General features: G+C 44.0%; 2 protein-coding genes across 4 annotated transcripts in view; one reads left to right on the forward strand and one right to left on the reverse strand.

The window, feature by feature from the left end:
- The window catches only part of ATP6V0A4 (ATPase H+ transporting V0 subunit a4), a 96,466-nt gene that overhangs the window by 18,840 nt on the left and 55,648 nt on the right, over positions 1-21,978 (forward strand). Inside the window, exons 1-2 of one of the 3 annotated variants that reach the window (XM_070369203.1) lie at positions 6,247-6,329; positions 19,494-19,571. The gene's annotated coding sequence lies outside the window, so the exon portion shown is untranslated. Of the gene's footprint in view, positions 1-6,246; positions 6,330-18,984; positions 19,096-19,493; positions 19,572-21,978 lie in introns of those variants that run through there. The other 2 variants (XM_070369204.1, XM_070369201.1) reach the window with 2 other exon arrangements.
- On the reverse strand, positions 109-6,277 carry TMEM213 (transmembrane protein 213). Its single transcript, XM_005899764.3, has 3 exons — positions 6,133-6,277; positions 2,256-2,330; positions 109-1,384 (listed from the first exon to the last, which is right to left on the reverse strand). Exons 1-3 carry the CDS (start codon positions 6,275-6,277, stop codon positions 1,215-1,217), a joined length of 390 nt encoding a protein of 129 aa, XP_005899826.2. The 3' UTR covers positions 109-1,214.

Below are 21,978 nucleotides of genomic sequence, written 5' to 3' on the forward strand. Positions count from 1 at the left end.
AGAGGTCAGTTTGGTCAACCAGCTCCAAAAAAATGGAGGTTCTGGATGCAGAGCGACGATCAGAAAATTTGTTTAGGCCAGGAACTCATTTGTTTGTTTATTCATTCATTCATTGGACAAACACTAAGAGCTATTTATACCCTGGAGCATGAGGCAGTACAAGCTGATTGTGAAGAGGCCTGTTGTTCACAGTGACTGTGCTCAGAGCACCACACAAGTACCCAAAGACCACCAACTCCTGGTCCCCAGAAGACAAGCCTAGAAGTTTGAAGGCAGAGCAAGCATTAGAGCTGGACTTTGAGGAATGGCCTTCGTTCTGGGGGTGGAGGTGGAAGGCAGCCACCCCTGCAGAGGGAATGGCAGCAAAGAAGTGGAAGATGTTGGGATGAGGGGAGGGACAAGCTAGGGCGTGGAGGGCGGATCCTGAAGGCAGTGAGAACAAAGTGAAGGATTCCTGACATGGTGGGGGGATGGGGTAACGAGGGCCAGACCTAGGGTGCCGGCAAGGAGAATGGGCAGGCTCGACACGAGGACGTGTCAAAGGAAGAACAAGAGCCCAGGAAGCATTGGACGTGGGACTAAGGAAGCGGCCAAGGTGGCTCTCACATTTTGAAATGACAGTGATGCCCTTGACTGAAATAAGGGACAAAACACCACCACTTGTTTTTGGTAAGAAGGTTCTGAGTTTTGTTTTGAATGGGGTGACTTTAAGACTGAAGTTCATGTTTCTTGTGTACCACATACTTGGAACGCAGAAGAAAGCGATGGTCAAAATACAAGCAATTCCCCCCTCCCCACACAAAAATACAAGCAAAGGAGTCAATCAGGGAAATGTCAGATTATAAAGGACCCAAGTACATTTTGAAATTAGGTGTGTTGGGAGCACTGGTCTTGTCTTCCTTGGATCCCTGTCTCCTTTCCTTTTTAAAAGTAACTGAAGAGTATGAGGATAACAAGGCTTTGGGACTTCCATGGTCATCAGTGGTTAGGATGCTGAGCTTCCACTGCCAAGGCCCGGGTTTGATCCGTGGTCAGGGAACTAAGATTCCACCAGCCACCTAGTATGGCCAAAATACAAAACAAAACCACAAAACTCCAAACAAACAAAAAGGGGTGAACGGACTTTGAAATATCGGAAACCACATCAGCGCTCTCCCCTCCTGCTATTACCCACAACTTGGTGATTGACATTCTTGGGACTAGTGTTCTAAGTCTCAGGCTTGCAAGTCCTTAGACTCATCTGGAGTGAGCTTCATCAGTTTGTCCACACAGAGCAGGATGAGGGTGAGAAACAAGAGACTCCAACCAACAGCCGCCGCGATCCAGCCGTATTCATCTACTCCCGTGTGGCAACACCGGGCCGCTTGTGGGCAGAAGTCGACGTCTGGCGGGGAAGAGAGGGCGAGAAGGACAGTGTCACCCCAGCCTCCCTTCCCCCAAGGCTATTCTCTGATATTCATACCATCAAGACCAGTAATAACAGGATAGCACCATTTACTAAGGCACGCCCTGCACTGTGCTAAGAGCTCTACACATGTTCCCTTATTTATTCCTCACCAAGTGGATAGGCAGTTATTCCTCCTGTTTGACATGCAGGAACTGAAGCTGTCACCTGCCCAGGGTCACGAGATGGCAGAACTAGAACGCAAACCCATGTTTGTAGGAGTCCAAAGCCACATTTGTAGCCTCTACATATTGCTGCCTGTTACTCTCCCTTGTTAGTGTCCAGAAGTAAGCACATGTGGTCATTCAGTGGGGGCAGAATCAAGGAGCCAAACTTAGAATAAAGCAAACTTCCTATAAATTAGACATGCACCACAGTGGTTGTTTATGAAGCACTAGGCTCCTTAGTACTGCAAGTCTTCAAGTGGAAGATGAACAGAAAAATGCAACAGGTACGAGAATGAAGCTCCTGCATTGGGCAGGAATTGGACTGGCTCATGTTTAGGATGTTTCCACTCCCAAACTTCTATAAGCATTCGAAGTCAGGGGGTCTTTGACTGCTGTCCTGAGGATGAGCCATTAAAGCCAAACTGCACCAGAGTGTGAGCTTACATGGGGATCATGGCCAAGAGAGCTTTGTAGACGTGCCCTGCAGACGGTTCTGGGGCTGTGAACAAACCACAGTGGGGTGCGAGAGGGCCAGGCAGGCGCTCAGCCACTCAGTGCCAATGAACAGAAAGTGAGGAGGCTTCAGTGTCCCTCCCTGTTCCGAGATGAGCCCTGAGCTAGGGCAATTGCCGGGAGAAGCTTACTGGGGCACTGCTCCAGGGTCTCAAGATTCTCTGGATGGTGGATGGTCGAGGTTGAGTTGCTGCCGCTGCTTGCTTCTGGAAGAAAAGACAAATGATAGTCTCAGGCAGTAGGAAAAGCCATTCTCAGGCATGGAGTTAGCAGTTTTTGTTGTGAATCAGTAGTGAGTATTATGACAGTATTATAGAAGTTCCAGTAGAGGTATGTTGAGATTTCATGCAGCAAAGTTCTGTTATAGCCTGAACTATGGCCCCAGATTTGGTAGTGCTTTGTTATGGAAATAGGGCTTTAAAGAGGAAATTAAGGTTAAATGGTTAAATTAGTCCAGTGTGACTGGTGTCCTTGTGAGAAGAGGAAGAGGCACCAGGGATGGAAACTCAGAGGGAAAAGATGATATGAGGACCCAGTGCAGAGTGGGGCAATCTGCAAGCTGAGGAGAGAGGTCTCAGGATTAAACACAGCTGGTGACACCCAGAGCCTCCAGATCTGTGAGAAAAGAGGCTTCTGTGGTTTCAGCCACCCAGGCTGTGGTATTTTGTTGGGCAGCAAACTCACACACTCCCCTTTTCCAACCACTTCCTATTCCCATTGAGATGCTTTATCTTTATATCTCATCACCCTTCTGTCACCAAGGGCCTCTGTTTAAGCTGCTTTCTATGCAGATAAGTACATCTAAGAAGTGTTTTGTTTTGTTTTGTTTTCCTAGCATATACCAACACAGACACTTAAAAATCTGCCATGTCGTTTCATAACAAGCTTCAGTTTCCTTCAAAAACTTGAACTAAAAAACATCGAAGTCTGACCTTGATTCTTTATTTCTGATGATTATGATGTTAGTATTCAGAAAAAGGGTGTGAAAAACTAAACACTCTACAAGCAAGTTGAGAGGTTTCCAGCGTATACAGCACTTAGAATTATATAGTCCTTGATTAATAAACAAGGCACACAATGATAAAAAGGCACTCTAGCAGAAAATATCAGAGTTTGGGGAGTGAGGAGGGATTACAGAGATGAACATAAGGATCCCCAAGGGAGAGAAATCATGGGCTGTGTTCCCTCTCATCATTGAGAATAAGAAGGTAGGCAGTCTGGGTCCACTGTGTCCAATATAGTGGCCACAAACCAGAGTGGCTGTTTAAGTTTATTAAAATGAAATTAAATGAAAACTTCAGCTACTTGGTCATACTAGCCACTTGCAAAGTGCTCAGTCATGTGGCTGGTGGCTACCATGTTAGAAAGATAGCACAGACATGGAACCTTTCCACAATCAAAAAAGTTCTGTTAGAAACAAACTCACAGACTTAGAGAACAAACTCATGGTTTCTAGGGGGCAAGGATGTGGGGGAAGGGATAGTTAGGGAGTTTGGGATCTACACCTACACACTGCTATATTTAAAATGGACAACCAACAAGGACCTTCTGTGTAGCACAGGGAACTCTGCTCAATGTCCTGTGGCAGCCTGGATGGAAGGGGAGTTTGGGGGAGAATGGATACATGTATACATATGGCCTAGTTCCTATGCTGTGCCCCTGAAACTATTACAGCATTATTAATCAGCTATACTCCAATATAAAATAAAAAGTTTAAAAAAAGTTCTGTTAGACAATGCTGACCTAGGTAGAGCTAGAGCAAGAGCAAGAGAGCCTTTGAAAGAATCTTTCTGGAAATTGTATGGCTGCTCAATCTGCTTCTTTGGAAATGACAGAAAAAAAGTTTGGAAACTGTCCAGGCCCCACTGACTCTAGGTTAGCATGTCCTTCAAAGGTGCTTGCTGTCACATAGCAGAGTAACTTGGGAGGAAACTTCTTGATTAGCTAAAGCCATGAAATTTCTGCTCAGGCTAATTTTACACCATCCCCTCCCTAGCCATTCCAGTGTCCTGCTGAAATATAGTAACTACCTTGATGCAATCTGATTGCTACTGTAAATTATTTACAGCTAAATGCCTCAGAGCTTGGTTTTTATTTGCTTTGGAAAAATTGATTCCTCCATGTTTTAATTTCCCTTGTTACCCGAATCACTTCCTTGACCCTGACTTTCATCTCCCCTCTACCCTAGTAGGGAAGTGGTCCTGGTCTAGAACTGGTGTGTGGAAAAAAATCAAGTTAATGAAACACTAGTAGTAGGTTATGCTATGCTAAGTCACTTCAGTCGTGTCCGACTCTGTGTGACCCCATAGACGGCAGCCCACCAGGCTCCCCCGTCCCTGGGATTCTCCAGGCAAGAACACTGGAGTGGGTTGCCATTTCCTTCTCCAATGCAGGAAAGTGAAAAGTGAAAGTGAAGTCGCTCAGTCGTGTCCGACTCTTAGCAACCCCATTGATTGCAGCCTAACAGGCTCCTCCGTCCATGGGATTTTCCAAGCAAGAGTACTGTTAACCCATATGAAATCACCATTTCTATAGGTCCAGAATTATTCAATATCAGACATTTTATATGGTTCAAATCGAATAACCTAGTGTAAATTCTGAAGAACTGAAACATCACCCACCTCCCTCATAAGCAAAGCCAGCCAGGGACTGGTCCTATTTGGAGTCACTTCCAAAGTAAAGGCTACTGGAAGGATCCAACCGTTCAGTGCAGTGAAATGGGTCAAGTGTTTGAGGCCTTCTCATAAGCAAGGCACCTCCAGGGTAAACAGAAAACACTCTTACTTGGAGAGGGGCGATATTGGAAGAAGTAAAAGGAGCATGCTAACCTTTGCTGAGTGTTTGAAATGAAGTGAAAGTGTTAGTCATTCAGTCGCGTCTGACTCTTTTTGACCCCGTGGACTGTAGCCCACCAGGCTCCTCTGTCTGTGGAATTCTTCAGGCAAGAATACTGGAGTGGGTTGGCATTCCCTCCTCCAGGGGACCTTCCCGAACCAGGAATCGAACCTGGGTCTCCTGCATTGCAGGCAGATTCTTTACTGAGAGAGCCACCAGGGAAGCCCCATTGGGGTGTTTACCACGTGCTATTTCATTCAAAGTTCTTTATGTGCAGTTACCCTATTTCATCTTTACAACAACCCTATATGTAAGCACTATGATTATCTCCACATTAGATATGAGGAAACTGAAGCTCAGGGAGGGTAAAGAATTTGCTTGAGATCACACTACTAGTCAGTTGTGGAAGCCGAAGTTGAGTTGAGGCTCAGAGGCTTGAGAGCCCACCCTCTGAACCTCCCGAGGAGAGACTGAGGAGAGAGATGGATACTGCCTGGCGTGGGGGACTGTGAGGGTTGGCTTTGAGAGAGGGAGAATCTGCCAGGGAGCAGGGCAGACTGTTCTGAGGAGCCAGGTCAAAGCCAAAGGCAAAAGTCCAGGAGCATGAGAATGAGAGCGAGGTCCCTGATGTGCAGAGCCCAGCCTGGGAGGGCGCTTCCTAACACCCACCTCGGCCTCCCTGAGAAAGTGGGGTGATAATCCAACATCTCCTGAGCCGGGTGAGATGGAGGAAGATTTAACAGCATACGGCGGCTTGTGTTGAGGTTTAGTGAAAGTTGCAAAGGATGCCCAGGGTCAAGGGAAGGACGGATGTCCTTAGGTGAGAGGAGGGTATGCAAAGGAAGGATGATAGCCACAAAATAAGGAATTGCAACACAATTACCCTGAGCAGCCGCCGCTGAGAAACAGCAGTCCAAAGATGCCGTTTTAGGTGCATCTCCCGTCTCTGACGGGAGGGACTCGTGGTGGCTCCCATCTTGGCTGACTCTGGTCTTAGGTAAACCCCCATTCCACCCTACACTCTCCAGCCTAATCCTTCAGATGAGAAAGCCCTATTTCCTCTTTCCTTTGAGCAGGACCAACCTGAGCCAAGGAATCCTCCTCCTGCCTCCTTCTCTCTCCCACCCTCCCTCCCTCTTCCCATTGCGGCGAGAATAAAGCTCACGGTTCTACCTGCCAAGTAAACCGGGTGGAAGGAGAGGAAGGCCAGGCCAAGGACCAGGGAGGTCCAGGGTGCCAGGTGGAGGCGCTTCATGCTGAGGAGAGAGGCTTCTGTGTGCACTGCCCCTGCAGAGGCGAGCTGAGGGCCACCTGCCATGCACCCCGTGTGTGTCTCGTCCTGCGGGAGCTTGGAAACAACGCTGGCAGAGGTGAATTTCTGCTCTGTGTTTGGGGGAGAGGGAGGGGTGGAGCAAAGCGAGCTTGGGCTGTCACACCTGGCTTTCACCTCTCCAGGAGGGAAGCTGAGCTGTGTTGGCTGTGGGAGGAAGAGATGGTGACTTTTGCGGTTCTTACTTAGCTTTCATTTTGTCCCTGCTGAGAAAAAAGAGGACAGGGGAGGCAATCTGGGCCCTGCTGGTTCCTTGAAGATAAGTTTTCTGTCTCTTTCACTTGCAGGCTTAACTGCTATATTCCCTAGTCCATCCTGTCCAATATTTTCTGAGCCCCTGCCCTCTCGCTAGGGGCTTCCCTGGTGGCTCAGATGGTAAAAAATCTGCCTGCAATGCAGGAGACCCGGGTTTGATCCCTGGGTCGGGAAGATCCCCTGGAGAAGGGAATGGCAACCCACTCCAGTATTCTTGCCTGGAGAATCCCCATGGACAGAGAAGCCGGGCAGGTTATAGTCCATGGGATCACAAAGGGTCGGACATGACTGAGCAACTATAACACACATACACACACACTCTCTCTTGCTAAAGTCTAGAAATACCTGTCCTCAAAGTACCTTTTTACAAATATGCATCATTAAAATACAGAGCAGTGTTTTAGAAAGGACCTGAGAAAGACAAAGCACTTTGCTTCTCAGCAGCAGTGGGCATCACCTGCTGCCACATAAGGAAGATAGCATTTGGGTTGGGTCTTGATGGACGGTTAGGGTTTTGACAGGCAAAGAGGAGAAGCGGGCATCATAGGCAGAAGGGATGGGCAAGCAAAGGCCCAGAGGTAAGAGATGCTCAGAAGTCCACTGTGGCCAAGAGGCTGAGTGTCCCGTGTGTCAGGCTCGGGGGCTGAATTGTCAAGAGACCAAAAGGAAGTTTTGTGAAGATTTTGAACTGAGTAGTCATTTGATTGAGGGGGCTTCCCAGGTGGTACTAGTGGTAAAGAACCCATCTGCCAGTGCAGGAGAGACATAAGAGATCTGGTTCTCAGAATTGAAAGAGACATGTGTAACCCAATGTTCATCACAGCACTCTTTGCAATAGCTAGGACATGGAAGCGACCTAGATGTCCATTGGCTGATGAATGGATAAGAAAGCGGTGGTGCATATACACAATGGAATAGTACTCAGCTATTAAAAAGAATGCATTTGAATCAGTTCTAATGAGGTGGATGAAACTGGAGCCTATTATACAGAGTGAAGTAAGTCAGAAAGAAAAACACCAGTACAGTATATTAATGCATATATATGGAATTTAGAAAGATGGTAATGATAACCCTATATGTGAGACAGCGAAAGAGACACAGATGTAAAGAACAGACTTTCGGACTCTGTGGGAGAAGGCGAGGGTGGGATGATTTGAAAGAATAGCATTGAAACATGTATATTACCATATGTGAAATAGATTGCCAGTCCAGGTTCAATGCATGAGACAGGGCGCTCAGGACTGTTGCACTGGGATAACCCTGAGGGATGGGATGGGGAGGGAGGTGGGAGGGGGGTTCAGGATGGGGAACACATGTACACCCATGGCTGATTCATGTAAATGTATGGCAAAACCACTACAATATTATAAAGTAATTAGCCTCCAATTAAAATAAACTAATTAATTAAAAAATAAAAAACAAAAAGAGATCTGGGTTCTGTCCCTGGGTCGGGAAGATTCCCCTGGAGGAGGGCATAGCAACCCACTCCAGTATTCTTGCCTGGAGAATCCCATGGACAGAGAAGCCTGGTGGGTTAGAGGAGCCTGGTCGGCTATGGTCTGTAGGGTTCGCAAAGAGCTGGACACGACTGAAGCGACTTAGAAGGCACGCACACGCAGTTGTTGGATTGAAGCACCACCTTCAGTCCAAGGCATTCATTGAAGGCCCACCATATATTTGAAAGGCATGATCCAAGGCTTTCGAGACCCAAAGATGATTAAGATTCAACCTCTCCTCTTGATGCCCACTCACAGTGCAGCCATGAGGCCAGGTGGGGAGGAAAGAACTGGGAGGCAATATGGCAGGACTCAATGTGGGTATCTTCCTGGGTGATGGGGATCTAAGAGGGAGCAGCAAGTCTGCCTGAGAGGAGCAGGGAGAGATTCACAGAGGAACTGAGCTTTGGGCTGGGTATTGAAGTTCGCATGTGCAGGTGAGAGTAGGTGGACCTCTTGAGTGAAAGGAATGACACCTACAAAGGTGGGAGAACTGTCTGTGTGTGCTGCTGGCCGCCATGGTTTTGATGTGGGCATTATGTTTCTGTGCAAGCTTGGGTCTGGTTGAAAGAGTGAGGGATGAAGTGTAGCTCATTCAAAGCTCTGTGGCAGCATTACAGGAAAGGGGACCCCTCCCAGGGCTCTAGAGTGGGCTCTTGTCTAACACTCAGAAATGAATTGTTTGAGGAGACACAAGTCCTGACAAAGCAAGAGACATTATTGGAGAGGGGTGCCCAGGTAGAAAGCAGAAAGGTAAGGGAAACCTAGGAGAATGGCTCTGCCACGTGGTTCACAGTCTCGGATTTTATGGTGATGGGGTTAGTTTCAGGGCTGACTCTGGCCAATCATTGTGCTTGGCCTGTAGTTGACTCTGGGTCCTTTCTGGGGGCTTAAGCAACTCTCAACCAAGATGGATGCCAGTGCTAGGGCTTCTGGGAGGTTGGCAGGGCACATCCTCTCCTCCCTCCTCCTTTTGCCTCCCCCCGCCCCCGAATTCTCCCAGTTGGTTTCAGCACCTGCCTCATGTTCCTTATGAGACCTCCTGTTGTGAGATAACCATGCAAGTGGTTATCATTGTGCCTGGCCAGGGCAGCTGGTTTTAATCAATGGCTCCCTACCAGGAGGACTTGTAAGCCATGGCTAAGCCCAGAATAAGGATGTCTAATTGTTATATATTGGGCTTCCCTGGTAGCTCAGCTGGTAAAGAATCCACCTGCAATGCAGGAGACTCTGGTAGATTCCTGGGTCAGGAAGATCCCCTGGAGAAGGGATAGGCTACCCACTCCAGTGTTCTTGGGCTTCCCTGGTGGCTCAGATGGTAAAGAATCTGCCTGCAGTGCAGAGACCTGAGTTCGATTCCCGGGTTGAGAAGATCCCCTGGAGAAGGGCATGGCAACCCACTTGCCTGGAGAATCCCCACAGACAGAGGAGCCTGGTGGGCTCCATGGGGTCCCAAAGAGTTGGACACAACTGAGTGACTAAGCACAGCACATTGTTATACATGAGCCTGGAGGAGACACTTTTTTCTAATCTACCCAAAGGTACAAATTAATGGTGGTCCTCTACTCTTGGGTTTGGGAGCTGGGAGCAGAAGTGCCTTAGGAATGTTTATCTTCAGGCAGTGTACCAAAGTCCAGTTTAGACCTACCACTCACTTGACTATTCAGCAATTCCCAAGCAGCTGCTGTATCCGGGCCCTTGGGAGTGGGGATTAGGGGGTGGGGGTCTGATGTGGGTAAGGCCACATAGCCCCTGTCCTCAAGAAGCTCAGGGTCCAATGAGGAAGATGGATGAATATTGACAACCAATGAAGTAAGCGTGGTGAGGAGGGCTTGGGGCCTCGAGGATTCAGAAAACATTTTACAATGGAAGTGGCACTTTGACCTGAAACTTAAGAGATGTGTAGTGTGCCAGGCACAGGAGAAGGGACCAGTGTGTGCTTGGCCTCTGAGGCATGACTGTGTGCCTCTTGTGTGGGGAGTAATTATTGTCCTCGGAGTATGGGCTGGGTCACTGTGTATCTGGTTAGACTGAGAACAGATTGTAAGTGGGCCTACGTGCCAGACTGGGAAATTGTCTATTACATATTTGGGGTACCTATAAGGAACTTGTAAATGTGGTCAGCTTTGTATTTCAGAAAAAATACAGGATAAAGGGCGGGGCTGGGTTCAGAGAGATTATCCAAGAAGCTGTTGCAGAAATCCCAGACAGACATCAAAAGACACATACACACACACGTGTGTGTGTGTGTACGTGTGTTTGTATATCCCCTTTATGAATAACAGGCTTGTCGTGGCAAAGAGACTTATATAACTCAATGAAGCTATGAGCCATGCCCTGCAGGGCCACCCAAGAGGGACCGGTCACAGTGCAGAGTTCTGACAAAACGTGGTTCACTGGAGGAGGGAATGGCAAGTCACTCCAGTATTCTTGCCACGAGAACCCCATGAACAGCATGAAATGGCAAAAAGATGGCACCACAAGATGAGCCCCTCAGGCTGGAAGTTGTCCAATATGCTTATTAGGGAAGAACAGAGGGCAATTATTAATAGTTTCAAAAAGAATGAAGTGGCTGGGCCAAAGCGGAAACAATGCTCAGTTGTGGATGTGTCTGGTGGTGAAAGTAAAGTCTGATGCTGTAAAGAACAATATTGCATAGGAACCTGGAATAGTAGGTCCGTGAATCAAGGTTAAGTTGGACGTGGTCAAGCAGGAGATGGCAAGAGTGAACATCAACATTTTAGGAATCAGTGAAGTAAAATGGACAGGAATGGGTGAATTTAACTCAGATGACCATTATATCTACTACTGTGAGGAAGAATCCCTTAGAAAAAGTGGAGTAGCCTGCATAGTCAACAAAAGAGTCTGAAATGAAGTACTTGGGTACAATCTCAAACCAACAGAATGATCTCAGTTCATTTCCAGGGCAAACCATTCAATATCACAGCAATCCAAGTCTGTGCCCCAAGCACTAATGCTGAAGCAGCTGAAGTTGACCAGTTCTATGAAGACCTACAAGACCTTCTAGAACTAACACCAGAAAAAGGGGTCCTTTTCATCATAGGGGGCTGGAATGCAAAGTACTCAAAAGATACCTGGAGTAACAGGTAAGTTTGGCCTTGAAATACAAAATGAAACAGAACAAAGGCTAACAGTTTTTTTTCAAGAGAATGCACTGGTCATAGTGAATATCCTCTTCCAACAACACAAGAGATGTCTCTACACATGGACATCACTAAATGGTCAGTACCAAAATCAGATTGATTATATTCTTTGCAGCCGAAGATGAAGAAGCTCTATACAGCCAGCAAAAAGAAGACTTGGAGGCAACTGTGGCTCAGATCATGAAATCCTCATTGCAAAATTCAGACTTAAATTGAAGAAAGTAGGGAAAACCACTAGACCATTCAGGTATGACCTAAATAAAATCCCTTATGATTATACAGTGGAAGTGACAAACAGATTCAAGGGATTAGATCTGATAGAAAGAGTGGCTGAAGAACTATGGATGGAGGTTCATGACATTGTACAGGAGGCGTTGATCAAGACCATACCCAAGAAAAAGAAATGCAAAAGGGAAAAATGGTTGTCTGAGGAGGCCTCACAAATAGCTGAGAAAAGAGAAGCTAAAGGCAAAAGAAAAAGGGAACGATATATCCAACTGAATGCAGAGTTCCAGAGAATAGCAAGGAGAAATAAGAAAGCCTTCTTAAGTGACCAGTATAACGAATTAGAGGAAAACACTTGAATGGTAAAGACTAGAGATCTCGTCAAGAAAATTGGAGATATCAAGGGAACATTTCATGCAAGGATGGGCACGATAAAGAACAGAAACAGCAAGGAGCTAACAGAGGCAGAAGAGATTAAGAAGAGGTGGCAAGAATACACAGAACTGTACAAAAAATGTCTAAAAGACCCAGATAACCACGATGGTGTGGTCATTCACCTAGAGCCAGATATCCTGGAGTGTGAAGTCAAGTGGGCCTTAGGAAGCATCACTACCAACAAAGCTAGTGGAGGTGATGGAATTCCATTTGAGCTATTTCAAACTGTAAAAGATGATGCTTTTAAAGTGCTGCACTCAATATGCCAGCAAATTTGGAAAACTCAGCAGTGGCTTCAGAACTGGAAAAGGTCAGTTTTCATTTCCAGTCCCAAAGAAGGGCAATGCCAAAGAATGTTCAAACTACCACACAATTGTACTCATTTCACATGCTAGCAAGATTATGCTCCAGATCCTTGAAGTTAGGCTTCACATAGCAGTATGTGAACCGAGGACTTCCAGATGTACAAGCTGGGTTTAGAAAAGGCAAAGGAACCAGAGAGATGCTCTTGATACCATTCTCCTCTTGGGTCCCCACAGAGATGACATCACTTAATAGACTGAGTACTTTCTTAGATTTTTTTTTTCTCTCATCTTTTATCTCTGTTCTTGACACTTCCCTCACAGTACACCCTGCAGTGAGCTTCACAGATTAGGGCTGGTTTATCCAATAGGCACTGAAGACAACAGCAGTATGTGGGGTCTACAGGATTCTCAAGGGTCCCGAAAATGTTTGAGACCTGAAAAATGTTCTCTGATCCAAAATATGAACAACAGCAGCAACAACCAAATCTTTTCCAGCAAAAACATTTTATTTCAGGAATTCCTGGTGATCAGTGGTTAGGACTCAGGGCTTCCACTGTAGGGGGCAGCTAAGATCCGGAGTGCTGTGGCAAGTCCAAAAAAAAGAAAAAAAATTATTTCAAAAGCAAAGTTATGTAATTTATTTCAAACATTTAAGTGGAAATAGTTTAATGTAGGATGTTGTATGCATTCTAATATGTTCGAAGTGAGCAGAACATATCCATCCAAAATGGTCAGAGCCTGGGACATAGATTTGAATCAGCCCTGGATGGGACTGTTGTGATGAGAGTTTGAAAAGCACACACCCATCAACTTAGATGCATTGTATTAGACGCATCAACTTAGACAGCATCATATCAAGTCATACAACAGGAAGTAATTAAATAAAGGGGATGGCAATGACCCCCCCTTTTTTAAAAACATGTTTTTAGTTCATTTGGGCCTGTCTTAGAATAGGTGTTTACAAGTCAATTTTAAAATCAAACATTCCCTTATCAATTGATGAAAGGATTTTATTATCCTAAAATAGGATGGACTTGACTGGTCTCTGATAGCTCATTAATTCTCCAAAGAAGGGCTGTGTGGTCACTGTTTTATAAGGGTCACATTATTAGCTGTCTTTCATTTAACACGTCTATAAATAGTAAATCCATGCAGTTGGTTACCTTGCCTCATCTTTCATTTTACATCAGGTTTGCTTTGGAAACTATACCAGGAAGTTGCATTGCTCAAAGCTAGACATTCTACAGGAACTTCCTCAAGATTTGTTTTTTTCTCCGGTGGTTGAGATGGGTGTTTGGTTACACACACTTGAAAGTCCAGGCTAACGTACTTGTGACCAAGCTCCAAGTTGGGGTTTGGGTGACCTAGAGGATCGGGTTCCAGGACCCTTACTGCCTCCAGTTTTATCTGTTTTCCTTGATACAATTTCATTTGAAAAAGAGACGAAGGGGGACAAAGTGTTTCCTGTACTAAATGATTAAAAACCAGAATTCTGTGGCCTGGAATGGTCTCTGCGTTTGGGAAGGATATTTTATGTTGAGAGAACTTCCTTTGTGATTTTATATGTATATGTAAAATTTATTTTATTGAAGTATAGTTCATTTCTGCTGTACAGCAAAATGATTCAGTTGCACACATATACGTTCTTTTTCTTATTCTTTTTTACTATGGTTTATCACAGGATTTTGAATATAGTTCCCTGTGCTATACCGTAGGACCTTGTCTATATATTTTATATGTAAGTTTGCCTGTGCTAATCCCAAACTCCAAATCCATCCCTCCCTAGCCCCCCTTGTGATTCTGATTGGCCCCTCTAACTGCCCCTCCATCTCTGGGAAGAGACCACTGACTTTGAACTTGGGGCTTTCATTTCTGCTTCACCCACTCTGAGACTCATGGTCCTACCAACACTTGTGTCTGCCATCTCCTAACTTCCCAGCAGAGATGAGGTCTTTGGCTCTTCCTATGTGTGGCTTTGTCAGTATCCCTTTTCATAGAACAATGTCAGTTGCTAGTTGCTTATGGGACTAGAACACCAAACCTTCCCCTGAGCAACACTTGGTTTGTGGAGGAGCTTCAGTTCAGTTCAGTTCAGTTGCTCAGTTGTGTCTGATTCTTTGTGACCCCATGGACTGCAGCACGCCAGGCTTCCCTGTCCATGACCAACTCCTGGAGCTTGCTCAAACTCATGTCCATTGAGTCAGTGATGCCATCCAACCATCTCATTCTCTGTTGTCCCCTTCTCCTGCCTTCAGTCTTTCTCAGCATCACAGTTTTTTCCAATGAGTCAGTTCTTCGCATCAGATGGCCCTGGTATTGGAACTTCGGCTTCAGCATCAGTCCTTCCAAATGAATATTCAGGACTGATTTCCTTTAGGATGGACTGGTTGGATCTCCTGGCAGCTCAAGGGACTCTTAATAAGTGTCTTCTCCTACACCACAGTTCAAAAGCATCAGTTCTTCAGCACTCAGCTTTCTTTATGGTCCAACCCTCACATCCATACATTACTACTGGAAAAACCATAACCTTGACTAGACGGACCTTTGTCGGCAAAGTAATGTCTGCTTTTAATATGCTGTTTAGGTGGAGGAGCTTAAGTTCACCCAATGTCATTCAGTTATGGGTGTAAGGTTTGGAGAGAATGAGGAGTACCATAGTAAGAAAAATGGAGAACTACACTGAGTCCAATTTGAGATCATACCGTAGAGCTGATAAAAGGAACAAAGTGACCAAAGTTCCAGTCCACTGGAAGATTTCCAAGCAGTCCCTGGGGTGACCCATTCAGCTTGCTCTTACTCCACAGTCGCACTAGAGGTTGGGGATACCATGGCCAGGACTGAGGTGGGTTTAACAAAAAAGAATGTGACTTCTGCTTGGCAAAGGCCGTTTTCCTCCTCAGCCCTGGATTTCATCATTTCCCATCTTCTCAGAGAATATTTCTGAATTTTCAACCATATGGAAGTTTTCCAGTTATCATTTTGTTTTTGATTTCTAGCTTAATTCAATTGTAATCTGCAAACATACTTGGATGACATTAATTTTTTTATTTGTTAAGAACCTTCATATGGCCATGGAGAAGGAAATGGCAACCCACTCCAGTATTCTTGCCCGGAGAATCCCATGGACAGAGGAGCCTGGCAGGCTACAGTCCATGGGGTCGCACGAGTCGGACACTACTTATCGACTAAACCAACCACCATCATATGGCCAACTTTTATGAATGTTTGATGCTACTTGAAAAGTCTGTTTTGTGTAGTTGTGGGGGGTTTCAGGATTCTGCCTAAAGTTGGTTAGATTAAGAATGCTAATGGAAAAAAAGAGAGTGCTAATTGTGAATAGCTCACATCTTCTATTTTAAATATAGCGGTGTGTCCATGTCAGTTTCAAACTGCCAATCTACCGCTTCCCTACCCTGTAATGGTATGTTCTTTCTCTAAGTCCGTGAGTCCGTTTCTGTTTTGTAAATTTGTAAATAAGTTCATTCGTGTCACTTTTTTTTTAGATTTCACGTATAAGCCATATCATATGATATTTGTCTTGAAGTGAACATAATTTAAAAAAAATCTGTGTCAGACAGCCTCAGCATCTGCCCACTCTCATTGGTCTGTTTCTACTGTCTATTATTTCTGCTGGTTTTCATTCGTGTTGTTGTGTTTCCTTGTGTATTTTTTATTATATGAAAAATTGTAATTGCATACAATTGTTTGTAGAAATAACTTGAGACCTGGGATGACCTAGGATGACACATGATTTTTTAATTTTTTTGGTTGCTTTAATCAGGTGCTTGTGGTTACAACACTATGCCCTTACGTCAGTCCATGCTTAGTAATTGAGATGATTTATAGCTGACTTGTGATGGAGGAGCCTGATAGGCTACAGTCCATGGGGTTGCAAAGAATTAGACACGACTGAGCGACTTCACTTACTATAGCTGACTTGTAGACTTCGTTTAGGTCAGCTTATTTTGGTCACCTTTCCTTCAATGGGGCAGCTCTTTAGAAATTTTTTTCCTAAAGGAAATAGTCAGAGGTGAGTGTACACACACATGCACAAAATGTATGCCCAAGATTCTCCATCTCAACATTACAATATTTATGAAGACAAAAGCTTAGAAGTGGCTTATAATGGAATAAAATGTTAAACACTTTTTTAAATTAAGATGATATTTTTGAATAACATTTATTATTTGGGAAAACACTTGCTATATAATACAGAGCAGAAGAAGCAGGATATAAAACTGTACATTCCAGTATCACTCCAGTTTTGTAGGACCTACATATACAAAGAAAAAAGTTCAAGTACCCTACCAAGATGTTAGCAGTGAAGTGAAAGTCGCTCAGTCATGTCTGACTCTTTGTGACTCCATGGTCTATACAGTTCATGAAATTCTCCAGGCCAGAATTCAGGAGTGGATAGCCTTTCCCTTCTCCAGGGGGTCTTCCCAACCCAGGGATTGAACCCAGGTCTTCTGCTTTGCAGGCGGATTCTTTACCAGCTGAGCCACCAGGAAAGCCCAAGAAGGTGTTAGCAGTAGTCATATCTAAAATTAAAAGAAAATTTTCATTTTCTTATTCACATTTTTGTATGTCTTTCAAATCCTCTATAAGGAATGTGTATTATTCTTAAATCAGGAAATAAAATCAAGTTATTACATTTTTAAAAACAGTAGTTCACAGGAGTGCAATGCAGTCACAATGGAATAGATAGACTATAGTTTGCAACATCTGTCTGATTGCCTGGGGAAAATTTCAATGTCAGGAAATCGTTCCCATTTTAAAAATAATCTTACTGAAGTTTCAAGTTGCATATGCTACAGAGAACTGCTTATTGACAGTCTCTGTGCTTGAGGTGCCCAAGATATATAACAAAAGTGCAGACACACCCAAGAAGACTGGAAATAAGACTCAGAAAAGAACACCAGTAACAACATGGAATCTCAGTGTTGGAAAGGCACCTACAGGCTGCCTGGCCCAATCCTTCACCCATAAGAATTCTCTCCTACAAAAAAAGTAGTGGCTTACAGTTTGGTAATGCAGTGTTTGACCTCTCAAGGTTATTACTTGGACTTCGCTAAAATGTGTCAAGTGACAGGTTTATTACTAACTTTGAAGGCAGCCATTTCCAAGGTGGGGTAGCTCCAGCTGGAACAAAGTTAGTGAGTTACTAGCCTGGAGCCCAGAAGGGCGTACTAAGGTGAGGTTAATCAGCAATGGAGGGAGAGCCTGTTTGACTCCCAGCCTCTCTGATTGGCAGTCTCTGGCTCCCTTCAGTTTCCAGTCTGACCATTTGTGCAAAACGCTTCTGTTGGCAAAACAGAGCTTGTGGTCGGCTTCATCCTTTGTTTGATAAACAGAGATGTGTGTTCCCAAAAAGTAATTTTAAGCTAAGGTTTTTGGGAAATAAGCTGCATGTTTGTAATAAACAGACAATTTTTTTTTCCAGTTTTGTCTACATGAAACTAAAAAGGACCAGGTAGTATTCAGCTGAGTGAGAGGTTGTTGGCCATCTCATTTCCAATATCTGACTTCTCTCCTCCATGGCCTTGCAGCCTCTTCTGTCATGTTCCATCGCTCTCTTTCTCTCTCATTTTCTCATCTCTCCTGCCCAGGCTTCCCAGAACCTCTTAGGGTCAGCAAAACTAACCCTGAGTCAGGAGTCCTGGATTCCAGTTTTCATGTTGTCACTTCCTATGGGACCTTGGGGGAGTCACATCCCCTTGCTGATGATGTTACCCGAGAGAGATAGTGGGTGTGGGTGTCCCTCTGGGAGGGAAATCCACGGAAATGGAGAATTCAAGCATGGGGGAAAGTCCAAGGAAATGCTGCCTTCAATCCAATGTGGGAAGACCTTTGTCTGGGGTCCTCAGGACTCCCCAGAGGGGATAGAGGGATTTTGCTCCATATGGTGCCTATACAAAGGGATATAGAAACAAACTGGAAGTTGTGGGGCTGAAGGGAAAACCTTGTGTTAGGAGCCCTGGCCTCTGCACCCAACTGTGTCCCTAAATAGCTCTGTGACCTTAAGCAAATCCTTCACCTCCCTGGGCTTGTTTGCTTACCTTTAAAGTAAAGGGATTGGATTAGATCTCTAAGTTTTCTTCCAGCAGCATGATTCTGTGACTCTGTGCTCAATATTGCATATTAAATGGAGAAAGAGAAATGAGCTAGTAAGATTTTTTTTTTTTATTTTTTAAGAAAGTAGAAGTAGAAATTATGCTGGGAAGAAGCTCCCTCAGAGGATTTATTTGTAAAAAAATATTTTTCTTTTAAAAAAACTTTATTTTTAATTGGAGGATCATTGCTTTACAATATTGTGTCAGTTTCCGCCATATAGCAACATGAATTAGCCATAGGTATACGTATGTCATCTCCCTGTTGACTTTTATTTTATTTTTGGCTGCAAAAGGAAGACCCACTTCCTTGCTGCATGCAGACTTTCTCTAGCTACAGTAAGCAAAGGCTACTCTTCATGATGTTTCAAGGGATTCTCATTGTGGTGGCTTCTCTTGTTGCGATTCTCGGACTCTGGAGCTCAGGCTTAGTAGCTGTGGTGCATGAATTTGGCTGCTCCACGGCATGTGGGATCATCTCAGACCAGGGATTGAACCCATGCCCCCTGCGCTGGCAGATGGATTCTTAACCACTAGACCACCAGGGAAACGCCCTACTAGAACTTAGAGTAAATATTATTACAGAAACCCAGTGAAAAATCTAGAGATGCAGCAGGTAAAGTCTGTCCATGACAAACCTAGAGGTAATATGCTCTTTGTGATGAAATTTTATTTTCCTAAATCTCACTCCCAGTCAGACTGTGACTTCAAGTGAAGAATGAAAGAATGAAGGGAAGCAGAGTCAAGACTGAGGCACGCTGAGGTGGAGAAAAGAGGAACCAGAGGGTGCCATGATGGAGGCACCTTGGGAAGAAGGTGGTCATGGGCTGAGGGTGGGAAAGGTGGTGAGATGGGAGGGAGGGGAAAGAAAAACGTTGCTGTCCCTGAGAGAACTGGGAAGGCTCTTACTCAGGGCATGATCTAGAGGATGGAAAGGTATAGAACAACAGTGAGGGCCCAGCGGACACTGGGTGGCACCACTACATCCTGAGACCCATCACTGGAGCAGGTCCAAGGCCCAGTGGGAGCGGGAACGCTCACGGCAGGGGACCGTCCTGCCTCCAGCCAGCATACATAATACGGTTATTGGTGTGCTGATAACCTGGACTCATGAATGTTGCTGTCAACAGACTGTACATGTTGTTATGTGTGTGAAGCTGAATGTCATTTCCTCTTGTTTGAACAACTTCAAATCATTCTCTTTCCATCTCCAGCACGTTCTCTGTTAGAGCCTGTTGCGAAGGCTCCTGGCTGGTGGGCTCAGTGCCTGGCCTGAGGCGGACAAGTGCTAGGTAAGTGGATGGTAAAATCAATTCTTTGAATGAAGGTGATCAGGCCAGGTTTCAGTTCAGAGAGATCTGATATTGTTTTAGAAAAATCAGGTTGCTACTGTTGCAGCTTACCTATTTTTGGAATTTCTGGCATAAATTTCTTGCAGGCATTTTGGCTTTTCTCCACTTAACCCCTTTTCATTTTTTTTAAGATGTGATTAACATTTTTAAAAATTATTTATTTTTAATTAAGGGATAATTGCTTCGGTTTCTGCCATACATCAACACCGTTTTCATTTTTTAAATTATGATATCCTGTAAATTGATCTAGTAGAGCTGAACATGTGGTTGTGCCCAGCGTCATCCTAATCCCAGGTCCACGGCTATGAGAACAAAGGAGGCCCTTTGTTTTAGGTCTGCCTTGAAGGTGTGTAAGGTGAATGCTTCCCCCTTCAGCTTCTCAGGAGCCAGTTTATAGACAGTCTGTAGGGCATGAAAGTGTCTTGCTACAAGCCTGCATGGACAAGTATGTAGTGGCTGCAGCTGGCATTGTGTCCCAGACTTTCTATAGAGGACAGTGGTATTAAACACTCAATGTCAGAAACAATGTTCATTTGGATAATGTAGGGGATTATTTGCTCTAAGTGGTAAAAGATCTACCTGCCAGTGCAGGAAACACAAGAGATGCGGGTTTGACTCCTGGGTCAGGAAGATCCCCTCATAGGAAATGGCAACCCACTCCAGTATTCTTGTCTGGTAAATCCCATGCACGGAAGAGCGTGGTGGGCAAGAGTCCATGCAGTCACAGAGAGTTGGACACGACTGTTCACTCACTCCTTTGCCCTTAATAAGGTTCAGTTCAGTTCAGTTCAGTCACTCAGTCGTGTCCGACTCTTTGCGACCCCATGGACTGCAGCATGCCAGGCCTCCCTGTCCATCACCAACTCCTGGAGTTTACTCAAACTCATGTCCATTGAGTCAGTGATGCCATCCAACCATCTCATCCTCTGTTATCCCCTTCTCCTCCTGCCCTCAATTTTTCCCATCATCATGGTCTTTTACAATGAGTCAGTTCTTCGTATCAGGTGGCCAAAGTATTGGAGTTTCAGCTTCAGCATCAGTAAGTAACTACTTAATAAGGTAGTTTCTCTCAAGACCTAATGCCAAATTTAACTGTTATTTGGGATTTTAAATATATATATTTAAAATATTAAACTTCTTTTGTTTCTTTTTTTCTCATTTATTTTTTTATTGTAGTGTAGTTGATTTACAATATTGTTAATTCCTGTTGTATAGCAAAGTGATTCAGTTATATTCTTTTCCATAATAGTTTATCATAGGATTTTTTAAAATTGGAGGATAAATGCTTTACAATGTTGTCTTGGTTTCTCCTGTACAAAAACGTGAATCAGCATATATATATATATATTTCTTCCCTCTTGAACCTTCAGTCCCATGGAACTCCTAGCCCTTTATACTCTTAAAAATTACTGAGAACCCCAAGGAGATCTGACTTATGAGGATTCTACCCACTTGATACTTACCACACTAGAAATTAAAACTGAGAAATTAGGTATATTAAATTTAAGTATATTAATTTAATATACTTTAAAAGTATATTAAGTCATCTGAAATAATATTAACCTGTTCTATGTTGATATAAATATATATTTTAAGGAAAATATATTTTCCAAAGCAAACAATTTATGGAGAAGAGAGGCATTGTTTTATTTTTACAAATCTCTTTAAGGCCTGATGATAGAAGACAGTTTTCGTCTTTTGCATCTGTTTTTTTCATTCTGTCTGTTGCTATTTGTTATTTTTGCGTATATTAAGAAAGTCTGGCCTAACTTAGATTTTGTGGTTTTAAAAAGGGAAGAAATGTTTTACCAGCTTTTTCAGAGAGCTGTGGATATTTTTCTTTGATACTACACCAAAACTTAACAAGTAGTAATTTTTAAAAGCTTAGTTGCAATGGGGGATCTGAAACCAAATCAGTGACTTTTTCATTAAAACCTACTGGCTAATCACTCACTTTCGATGAATCATTTGCCTGCACATGATTTTATAACATCGTCCTTTAGTCATTTGGAAAATATTGGTACATTCAGTTATGAAGATCTTCCAGTGTTGCCATATTTCATAATATGATGCACTAAGAGAAGACCATGCTTATTAATATCCTAACAGAAATAGCCCCGTCAGAAAAGTTTCTAGTCTTAGGAAGCTGTCAAGTCTTGGTGGCAGCTAAAAGTTTTCTAAAATTGTATCTTTATCATCAGCAACAAATGCTGTCAGTTGTTTTCCTTTGAAGTGACAGAATCATTTGGATCCTCTTTTGAGAAAATGCCTGCCAAATGCCAAAATCTGTCAGCTGCTCTTTCAAGTAAAAAATGCTGTTCAGTGAAAATAGCAGCTAATTCAGCCT

This window comes from Bos mutus, chromosome 4 (assembly GCF_027580195.1).
Source record: "Bos mutus isolate GX-2022 chromosome 4, NWIPB_WYAK_1.1, whole genome shotgun sequence".
Lineage (NCBI taxonomy): Eukaryota > Metazoa > Chordata > Mammalia > Artiodactyla > Bovidae > Bos > Bos mutus.